The sequence below is a fragment of the Hakea prostrata genome, chromosome 1 (genome assembly GCF_041222555.1).
Source record: "Hakea prostrata isolate BN-2017 chromosome 1, UWA_Hpros_2, whole genome shotgun sequence".
Taxonomy (NCBI): Eukaryota; Viridiplantae; Streptophyta; class Magnoliopsida; order Proteales; family Proteaceae; genus Hakea; species Hakea prostrata.
In genome coordinates, this window is record NC_142600.1 from 73,999,011 (window position 1) to 74,010,366 (window position 11,356).

The 11,356-nt window shown below is 38.0% G+C and overlaps 2 protein-coding genes across 2 annotated transcripts; both read right to left on the reverse strand.

Annotated features, from left to right (window-relative positions):
* Positions 1–2,346: 2,346 nt before the first annotated feature.
* On the reverse strand, positions 2,347–4,965 carry LOC149029983 (rop guanine nucleotide exchange factor 3-like). Its single transcript, XM_089144267.1, is given in 9 exon segments — positions 2,347–2,478; positions 2,568–2,903; positions 3,064–3,354; positions 3,476–3,550; positions 3,655–3,792; positions 3,794–3,810; positions 3,896–4,012; positions 4,105–4,451; positions 4,827–4,965. Coding segments are annotated over 8 exon segments (1,416 nt in total). The 5' UTR covers positions 4,415–4,451; positions 4,827–4,965.
* Positions 4,966–8,056: 3,091 nt separating this feature from the next.
* On the reverse strand, positions 8,057–10,929 carry LOC149029984 (pentatricopeptide repeat-containing protein At1g11290, chloroplastic-like). Its single transcript, XM_089152071.1, has one exon. It carries the CDS (start codon positions 10,739–10,741, stop codon positions 8,693–8,695), a length of 2,049 nt encoding a protein of 682 aa, XP_089008197.1. The 5' UTR covers positions 10,742–10,929; the 3' UTR covers positions 8,057–8,692.
* Between the last annotated feature and the right edge of the window lie 427 nt (positions 10,930–11,356).

Consider the following 11,356-nt stretch of genomic DNA (forward strand, 5'->3'; position numbering starts at 1 on the left):
TCAATGAAAGATGTGTTATAATGGAATAAGCTAGATCCATTGTCTTAATAAAAAGAGGAAGATGAGTGATATTTTAAGGGCCTATTTGGTTACTTGAGTCTAGAGATTTCAAATCTATGGAGTCGTCATTCATAAAATAAACTGTTTGGTTAGCCTGAAATCTGTGGTTAGGAGAGTTTCATCAAGGTGATTTTGTGAATGTACAAAATTTATAAATTCACATTTTTATAGTAGATGTAAAATCTTTGAAATTTCACCTCATACCCATAAATCTATAGATTCACATTTTTAGTATAAAAAGGTAAATCCCTAAATTTTGTGAATCTAGGGATTCACACAATCAAACGGGTATAAATTTTCCATTTATGAATCCAGAGACTTAAATTTTTGGATTTATGTAACCAAACAGGTTAGGCTCTAGGGCCTGTTTGGTTACATGAGTCTAGAGATTTCAAATATATGGAATCATAATTTATAAAATTAAATGTTTGGTTGTGGAATAAAATTTGTGGATTCATCCTAAAAATCTATTTGATCGACGTGATTTTTGTGAATGTGCAAATGCATAGCTTTTTTTTTGAAATCTCTGGATTTCACCCTTTACCCATAAATCTACATATTCACGTTTTTAGTGTAAAAAGGTGAATCTCTAGATTTCATGAATCTAGAGAATTTTACAACCAAACGGGTATAATTCTCAGATTCATGAATCCAGAGATTTCAAATCTCTGGATTCATGTAACCAAACAAGCCCTTAAGGGCCTGTTTGGTTACATGAGTCTGGAGATTTCAAATATCTAGAGATTTCAAATCTATAGACTTCAAATCTATGGAGTTATAATTTATAAAATTAAGTGTTTGGTTGTAGAATGAAATCTGTGAATTCATCCTAAAAATTTATTTGATCGACATGATTTTTGTGAATGTACAATTGTATAGCTTTTTTGAAATCTCTGGATTTCACCTCTTACCCATAAATCTACAGATTCACCTTTTTACACTAAAAACGTGAATCTGTAGATTTCATGAATCTAGAGATTTTTACAACCAAACGGGTATAATTCTCAGATTCATGAATCCAGAGATTTGAAATCTCTAGATTCATGTAACCAAACAGGCCCTAAAAGAATTTTGAGATTTACAAAAATATTTATCAGTAAATGTGTCATCTAATTGACAAGGTTAATACTGTGGAGTATTTTGTCACTTTTACAGGTAGAAGAAGATATAACTGTCATTATCTAATTAGGAGGGGATCGAAATATGATATGGGTAAACTAAAAGGAGGATGACTGTCATTTTTCCAATTTCATCGTAATGCAAGCTTAGAAGTCGTCTAATTGCTAAATAATAATAAGAAAAAGTGAGGCATGAAACAAACCGAGCTTGGTTGTTCAGACGAAAGCAAAATCGCTAGTTATATGAGCCCTATAATCTAGGGTTTGTAGAACCAGTTCCTGAATATCTAGATCTTTTTCCTCCTCCTATAATCGGTGAGTTCAATGATTTCTTCCCCTCTCAATTCTCATTTTCTGATTACCTACCTAACGTTTTCTGAATTGTGCAGTTAAAGATCCTTCTGTTTTTGAAAGTTGGGGCAGTTTCTGTTTCCTATCTCGGTTTTCCCAACTCCTAAAACCGTTTAAAATTTGAAATGATATTCTCTTCCTTTTTTTTTTTCTTTCTCGATGGTATGTTTTTATTACTGGATCCTAAAACTTTTTAGAAAATGATGATCATTTGTTTTCAATTTGGTGTATCAGGTTTCGTCTATCATTGGAGTTCTTCAGTTTTCTGTGTCGGGAAGGGATGGACGGGAAAACAGATAACAATGGTTTGAAGAAGATCATGTCTCCATGCGATGTCGAAGCTCTGAAAAAATGTTTGGAGGAGAACAAAGGTGATCACCTGAAATGCCAGTCGCAGTTGGATGCTTTTAGGTCATCCTGTTCTATCAAGAACCCAAATTCGACTCATGAAACCTCATCCAAGCTCAGAAGTGGTTCCATGGCCGATATTTGAAAGCTGTAAAAAAAAAAAAAAAAAAAGGTTGCCTTCATGAGGGGTGAGCCTTGGTTACACTTTTAGTTTCCTTAATAATCTCTATTGGGTATAGATAGAAAATTATGAACTTGTAATTGCAAATTTGATCTCGCTCTGTAATCTATTTGATATTCTCTGAATTTTGTCTATTGGATGTTATTGTACAATTGGAGAGAGTTCTCTACATTCAAAATTGTTTCCCTTTTTGCATTTTGTGCTTATAGGAAGAGAAATTTTTCAATAAAACAGTTGAAGCTGGAGAGTAAGGCTGAACTTTGATTTTAACTTCAGAGTTGAACTCCTTTAATGTTTCCTCTGATCTTGGTTTCTCAGTAACCTATCTGCAGAAAGCACGTCTTCTGTCCGAGTTACTATATTGAATGCTAGACCTTCCAATACTCTTGAGTAACTCTCTAAGATTGCTTGCCCAACGTCCTGCAAGAAATAATAACCATTAAAGCCCTTTGACATCTTTAACATAATTAGAGACCACAGAGATATGGAACGAGAATTTGCACACTTACCCTGTTGAAGTGGATTTTACTTGTGTCCAAGGTTGTCTGTGATAGTTCTGGGAATCTCTGCTTTAAGGATAACAACAGACTCTCTGCTCTAGTAGCAAGTGTGTAGTTCTTATCCCCATCAGCCATTAAATCTTTGAACATTTCTATGTAGGGTTTTGAGTAGGTCATGCATGCTTTGCGTCTCCATGTATACATTGAAGCCTCCACCTTGTCTGCAATCTCAAGAGCTCCATGTTCTGAAGATATTTTCAGGCAATCAAGAAGATAGTCAGGGGAGAATTTCTCTGTGGTGTTCATGTATCGGTAAATTTCATCTCCAACGCTGGTCCTCCCACTCTGGAACAAGAACCAACATTAGTGGAAGCTGATAGATTTGAAAACCAAATTCAACTGATTGTAAATGGATCTTAGTAGGATTCAGAAGGACAAGAACTGGGGGATTTGAAATATGATCATTCTGTCTGACCTGGATATTGGGTTACAAGGGAGAATTTACCTTTGGAAGGGTTTCTAAGTAGGTTTCTGGGACTTGCATGTCAGCAAGAATGGTATTGTTGATAGCCTTTGCTGCTTTGTGAATTTGAAATGTACTGTCACGTTTGTGCTGCAATTGCTTCCTGCATTCATCAGAGAGGCCTTTTGAAGGTATACATGGTACTGGCAACCACCATTTATCCTCTTGCCGATGAATTATCCGCCTGAATGATGCAGAATTAAGTTCATCTGCAGAAAGCTTTCCCTGCTCTGTATAGGTAAATTCCTGCTCCGTGAAACTATCCAAGATTTCCTGTGGAAATAATCCTTATCATAATTTTACCCAAAGACAGTTCAACATTTAGGAAAGAAAAGCAATATTAGTTGGCATAGTGACTCTGGAAATCAAGGAAGAATGACATATATCTTTTTACCATCAGCATAGTGTCCAGCTTTTGTAGTGCCGGCAGGTTCATACAAATATCAGTTCTGGGTCTTCTGATCATCACCTGAAGTACATCAAATTTAGTACATTAAATCAGTATCTTTGAATGAAAGAAAGAGAAAGCAATTAAGTGTGGTGAGGCATGTCCTATGGTTATCAAGTTCTCACCACCTCAGGCTCCCTGTCTGAATTGATATCAGATGAAGGTAGGAATTCAATTATGAAATCACATATGGATAAAAGACAGGCCATCTCTCTTCTCCACATGGACTTCTTCTCAGGAGGTAATGGTTCTAATCTTCGAGTTCTGACCAAAAACAGTAGCTGCAACATGGAAGTAAGTGGTTAAAGAGATTGAAAAGGATTGCTCATTCTATTTCTTCCCCAGAGTTGGTCACCTGAAACATACCATAGAGGTTTGTCATGGCATTTGAGATTGCCATTGCTGTGCAGACACCCTTCCCGCTTCCGGACATGTCCTCCCCCAGCAAAAGCTTTGAAAATCTTTCCTTCATCAATTCTATATCTGGGGAAATGGGAATCATATGAAGTTTTCATCATCCATTGGATGCATTGACTAGAATGGAAGATTACAGCAGAACTTACAAACTAACCAACCTGCATCTATAACTTCTTGATCATCATCATCATTCTCATCTTTCGCTCCAGGGTTCTTCATTGATGATCTGCTGAGGATACGCCCCTGGCTGCGGGTCAGAGATTTTGAACCGGGCGATCGTGAAGGCGAGCTTACTCCAGAAAAGGTGTTCTCATCGTAGTGGTCTGAGGAGATCGAGATTTCAGAATTGGTCCTGCAGAATGAATCACCACTAATGGTAGAGTATACAGGTGTTCCTGTTGATTGTTCACTCCGATCAGTGGATGGAGATGGAAGATAACTCAGATCATAGCTTCGGAACTTCTCCATTTTAAAGTGTTTGGACCTCGATTTGTTCAACTAAGATCTGCAAAATGCTTAGAAACATATGTTCAGCAAGCTAATAGCCTAATTTCTGGAATCAGTTTTAAATTTCAGTGTGATGTCAACACAACCAGCTATTACTAATTCTACAACAATCTGGAAACTGGCCTGAAGCTGATAAAAATGCCTGAATTGTAAAAGATTGCTTACTCGGAAGAACAACCACTGAAGAAAAATTCAAACTGGGAAGAAGCTACAATTTAGCTTGCAATCTGAAATTTTAAGTTCTAATTCGATTCTTTTCATCTCCATAATGCAACTGAATTACTCAGTTTGCAGCCTGAACAACAACATACTTTGAAATTTGACCCAACCATTGCAAAAAGAAAAGCCAGGGTCTTAACTTTCTTACTCTTACCTTTCTCCTTTAGATTTGAATTTGTACTTGAAAACCTTTGAATATATTCCCTCCCATAATTTTTTCTGCTGTGCTATCTTTTCTCCAGATTCCCTCTTACTGGCTTTAATTCTGGGGATGGAACATGGCAGACCCATTTCCAAACTTGCAAGCTTCGGCCATGGTTCTAGCTCAAAGAGGGACAGAATGACAGAAGATGATATCCAAGCTCAGCTGCAATCATCTTTCTGAGACTCTTCACCATTAAAAGCCTTCAAACGATTCCCGTCACAAGTCTCTTCCATTTTGTTTATCTTGTGGTCCTTCTAGAACATGCGAGTTCTAATCCAGAGTTTGACACTAACTTTAACTTTCAGAAGGCATGTTGATCGTAGTTGCATGCTTGTGCGTCTTTTAAAAATAGATCCATCACAGATGATTGGTAGTAAATGGTCTTCATTCTCTTCCAGATTATATAATTATGCGATTTAATGGGTATTAAATTGTGTTTTTGAATAAAAAAAATTTCAGACAGGTCATGAACCAATCGTGCTCTCCATTTCTGTTATGTGTTCTTCAGTTTGACTTGAGAGGCAGAGCCTATTAGAAAACTTGCATTTATGTTACGGTTGATAACAGTTACAGATACTGTGAATTATTCTATTACAGTTATCCTGTAAGGTGGCTGCGCATACCCTTCAAAAAACGTCTGAGTACTGGGTTTGGGAAAAATTTATATTCCAGCAGTTTTGTCGATGTTGCCAACTTTATTAGAATTGGTAGTCCTTGAAGAGTCCATGTTTGTCTTGAAGGCCATGGTAGTAGGTCTGCTATGTCCGGATTGTTTGTCCATATTTCTTCTATTTTAAAACCTTCTCTTGCTGCATCTTTAATCCCCTGTTGCAAACCCATTATCATATTCTCCAGCGGTTCTGTTTCCTCTTCCAAAAATGATAGACCTTAGATGCCCATCTTTGCATGTTCCCATGCTCCATCCAACCGTTCCTAGATGTCGGTTAAAAATCCCTGCACATACAAGAATATTTTTGTTAGTCTGTGAAATTGTCATGCACCAATTTTCTCGTGTATTGATTTACTGTTGGAACCAGTAAGTGCTTCCCAGTTCTCTACATGATTTACTCATGAAACAAAAGGCACGTTTAAGAATTAGGGTTCATTGGTTAGTATGAAAATCACCTGCAAAATCAGGTTAAGCATTGCTAAACTAAAAACTGCATTTCTCTTTGTTCTTAGGAACGGTCCAGTAATGTGTCAATGTCTATTAATATTTGTAATCTAAGTCAATAAAAATCCTTCTCCATATTTAAAGGATAAATTAACCTAAAGTCAACAAAACCATTGCACCAAGCCCTGTTTACTAAGATCGATTAGGAACATTATTGCCTCACCACTCACCTGTAGATGATCCAGCCACTCAATTTCATGAGCAGAACTAGTATCTAATGGTATTTTACTATTTCAATAATTAATTTTCCTACCTATTATTACATATAAATATCCATGAACACCTTTATTTGATTTGGTAATAAGCGTAGGTGATATAATCACTGCTCGACTTAATTTTAAAAAAACCAATAAAATTGAACATGGAGCAAACTTACTTAGCAGAAAAGAAAGAAAAAAAATTGTATATTTGACAAAACACCTTTTGATTATAAAATAAAGATGTCTGACTTTTCAGATTTTAGTTTTACTTTTGAAGCATTTTTACATCCTTGACAAGAACTTTTAAGGATAAGACATGGGGCAACTAAAAGGTGTCTCAAGGTGTCATTCAAACACTCCCATATAAAACTAAGAGAGTTAAGACAATAAAAAAGACATGATTTAACCTTTAAGGAGAGATGGATTCATATGAAATCAGCAAGAGCAGAGGAGAGATGAAGTCATAGACATTGAACAACACTAGAGCAGGCATGACCCCTTATCTTCTTCTTCTACAGCAGTGCAGCAGAGGTTGCTGCAATCCACTTTTTCTCTTGCAGATGCTCTTTCTGCTACTACTTCTACTTCTTATCCTTTTCCCTGTGAATTCCATTTTCTGGTTTGTCTCCTGTGTGTGTGTTTGGTAATTCTTGCTGAACTTCTCTAGAAACATGCATATCCAACCAAATATGAAATATGATTAAAATAGAAAAAGGTTCTAGATTACTGTACTATTGAATAAGTGATGTAGAAGTCGGTTCAAGTAAGAACCACTCTGCAGTAGGATTGATTGAATGTATTCAGACTTGTTGCAGTAAACGAAGCACATGCAGAATGATTGGAAAATAAAAGAAAAGAAAAGATACACAAAGGAGGGTTTGGCTATCTCAGCCTTGGGTCTCTCACCCACAGCTATCTCTGTTGAAATGACACTCTTGGCTATCCCTGCCTTGGCATCTCACCCTTCTCAATCTCTCTCAGGACAATGCATTGCAAAAGAGCAACTTAACTTCATTCCTTAAATTATGTGGAGGGTTCTTGGGGCATAGAATATAGACTCAAGGGTTGAGCCCAAAATAGAAATTCCTTGCTACCAACCAGCTTACTTTAGAACAAAATAGATGTTAATATACTGTCCAAAACTGAAGGTAGAAACTAAGTACCACAGCATTGGATAGATTCTCTCTCCACTCAATGGGTCCACAAAGCCTCCTAAAAAGCATCCCAGTCCACAAGGTCAATGTGTGCTGTGAGCCTGTGACACTGTTTGCATGAATCATGAACTAGTGTTGTAGTCTGTTTTCTTCATATCTCAATTTTTTTTTTTTTTGGTAATTCTTCATATCTCAATTTATATCAACTGAAATTAAAAACTACCTAAGATTCTCTTGCAATAAAATAAAAATACCCTCTAAACTTAAAGCTAGAAACTAAACTATGGCAGCACTACGGGTGGAATGTTTCTCTACTTGATGGGCCCACAATATCTCCTAAAAAGCATCCCCCAGACCACCACCACCACCCCCCCCCAAAAAAAAAAAAAAAAAGCAGGCCAAGTATGAACTGTAACACACTGTTCAGTCTTTTTTTCTTCATATTTCAGAATTTTGATCTACGAACATTCATGATCACAGTTAATCAATTCAATGCCAGCCCAAAACAAGAAGAATGTTATGGTAAAATCTTTTATTAAAACTGCGTGGTAGAAAGCAAATTATGACTTAAAGGACATTAAACAATACCATGATGAACTAACTAATACAGGATATGTGAGCCAATCCATCAAAGCCAAGCGCCCCCCCCCCCCGGCGGCCTTCCCCTCCTACATTTTTGCCCTGAGCAAGAAGAATCTAACCACCTTTTCTTCGCTTGCCCCTTCTCCAAACCGGTTTGGACCTGAGCCCTTGCCTCCATCTGGCCCCTCTGTAGACACTCACAACCCTTCAAGACTGAGTGCCGTTGGCTTGCCCCTTCCTTCGGAGGATCCTCCATTGCAGATACAGTGAGAAAGGTTCTATTTGGCACATGTTTTCCTCACATTTGGTTGGAGAGGAACCTTTGGAGATGGACCTCCAAATCCAGATCTCCAAAGCAGATTTTGATCTATAAAGATGTCTGCTCCGAGCTTTCTCTTCCTGCTCCCAAACCGTTGATAGACTCCACAAGGAACAGGTCCATTGTTGTTACCGCAGGTCTAGATACTTCCTACGCATTGTTAGCCTAGCTGTAACCCCCCCTCCTCCCCAGAAAATTACTTCGGATATTTGAACAGCAAATTGAATATGCTCACTAGCTGCACAAAGGAGAAGCCTCAATTACTTATTCCACCACATTTACATGACACAGATGAGCAAAATTTATAAGCTCCTTGCCTTTCAGAGCTGTAGTTTCTTCTCAGAATAACAACAATAATAGTCTACAGTGAATCAAAATTTTACTTGTTAATTTGATTCAACCAGGCTATATCCCACAGTCTTCCTCAATCCCTTGTCCTCTATCAACCTCCTGAGCCTCTCCACATCTCTCCATTTGCCATGCTCGGCATACAAGTTGGACAATATCACATGATAGCTTGTATTTAGCGCATCCAATTCCAGAAGCTGTTTGACTGCAAATTCTGCCACCTCAATAGGGCCCTGCGACAACCTGCAACCAGTGAGCAGGGCTCCCCAAACAGTTGCATTGGGTTGCATTGGCATCTCCTTAATAAATCCAAGGGCTTCTTCAATTCGACCTCGTCGACTAAGCAAATCTACCATGCAAGAATAGTGCACAACAGTAGGAACAACAGCATACCTTTCTTCCATGCTATAAAACCAATTCCAAGCTTCCTCTTCCAAACCACAGTGACTACATGCTGACAAAACTGAAACAAAAACAACATCATTCGGCTTTGTTCCACACCCCAACATGTCAGAGAAGGTCTCAAGGGCCTCTTTACCACATCCATTCAGCCCATACCCATTTATCATTGAACTCCAGCATATAAGATCTTTGACTGGCAGTTTATCAAACAAGGCTTTTCCTTGGTTTAGCCTCCCAACTTTGCAGTATAAATCAATCAAAGCCGATGTTAGATATACATTGGAAGAGTATCCAAGCCTAACACTGTAGGCATGTACACTCTTCCCATGTGCTTGAGCTTCCATCAAAGAGCACGCTTGTAACAAACTAACTAAAGTGACCTCATTAGGTTTCACATTTAGTATTTGCATATGTCTGAATGTGTCCAGTGCATCATATGGATACCCAGCCTGAGCATATACAGAGATCATGGCACTCCAGGCAATAAGATCTTTTGCATGGAGGCTGTCAAACAGAGTCTCCGCTGAGCAGACATCAGCAAACTCGGCATACATTCTCAGAAGAGCAGTCCCAATAGGAACAAGAGGCAAAAACCCACTCTTTATCACATAGCAATGCAAACCCATACCATACTCAAGTTCACCTGACTGAGAGCAAGCTCCTAATGCATTCTTAATGGTGGTTTCATCTGGTTCCAAGCAAGAAGATCGCATGCTTGAAAATAAATCTAAAGCTTTTTGGGGAAAACCATTTCCCAAGCACCTGCAAATCATCGTGTTCCAAGAGACTATATCCTTATTAAGAATCCCGTTGAAAAGCAAAATTGAAACATCTAGTTTCCCACATCTTGCGTACATGTCCACAAGTGAGTTCTGGACATTGGTGAACAAATATAATTCTCTCTTTATGGAGTATCCATGTATCTGTTTGCCCAATGACAGTGCACCAAAATCAGCACAAGCAGGTAGAACACTGACAATGCTTATGTGATTAGGTTCCTCACCTTCATATTGCATTTGTCTGAAAATCTCAAGGGCTTCAATGGATTGGCCGTTCTTTGAGGATGCTCCAATCATTGCACTCCATAGAATCAAATCCTTAGTGGGTGTCTCATCAAACAGTTGCCACACGATCTTCATATCGAGGAGAGAATAGAGACCCACGAGGGCAGTTACAATAGAAACTTCAGAGCCAAACCCACGTTTGATCACGAAACAGTGAATTCCCTGAATCATTTCCCCCCAATCCACAGCACCAACAGCACGAATTACACTCAGGAGTGTTACATAGTTCGGCTTCTGGTCATTTACAAGCATTAGTTTAAACATCTCAATAGCATGTTCTGGGTAATCACTTTTTGCAAAGCTAGAAATGGTAGCTGTCCAAGAAATAACATGTTTGGGGGTAAGTCCAACATGGGATTCAAATGGAGCCTCAGGTTGTGGGGATTCTTCATGCGAAATGGTGTGATATGAACCGGAATTCAAATTTCGAATACAACAGTGTCTTTGGGAATAATAGTCGAACACTTGGTGGGTACTTAACAACCGGGACATGGCAAACATGGTAATCCATTTTGACATTTGGGTGATCCTCCATGTTTTGCTGATATGATAACGGAAGTGCGGATTCACTTTATAAGTATTGAGTACAATTGAAGCGATGAAGGAACAGCCAAAGGTCATCACAGGTAGCCGTGAACTCGGGTACAAGACGTGGGAAAGTTCAACGGTTAACTTTTTCGGTATGGCTCATTTGGGCTCAGAATTTCAAAGTGTATGATAACATACAGGGAGAAACAACGCTCATGGCCCTCGCGCGTTGCCCGGCGCCAAGGGCGGGCAGAATGATTGCCCGCGGGCCGTGTCCCATGCTAAGGCAGCTACTTTTCTCTTAAAAGATTTAGGTTAAATATCTATGACAAATTAGCTATAGACTTCGTTATTTACAATCAATTACATTTACTATTCATTAAAAAAATCAATTATAAATACTCTTACTATTAATATCATCATTTAATTTTACTACTTAACTGTAAAAAAAAAAATTTGTAATTAATTTATTTTCAGGTCTACTAGATATAATTAATTATAAATCTAAAGGGTTTATATGTAGTTTTTCAAAAAATTTATAAAACTATATTATTAGGTTTAGGCTTTGTTTTGTTGCCAAGTAAATTTAAGGATGGGCAGGGAGTGAAAGTCCCATTAATTTCTCGTGCAAACAAACGTAGCTGTAGTGAAAAAGTTTTACTAATTTTTTTTTATAAACGATATATTACATCTTTCCTTTGAGGCAAG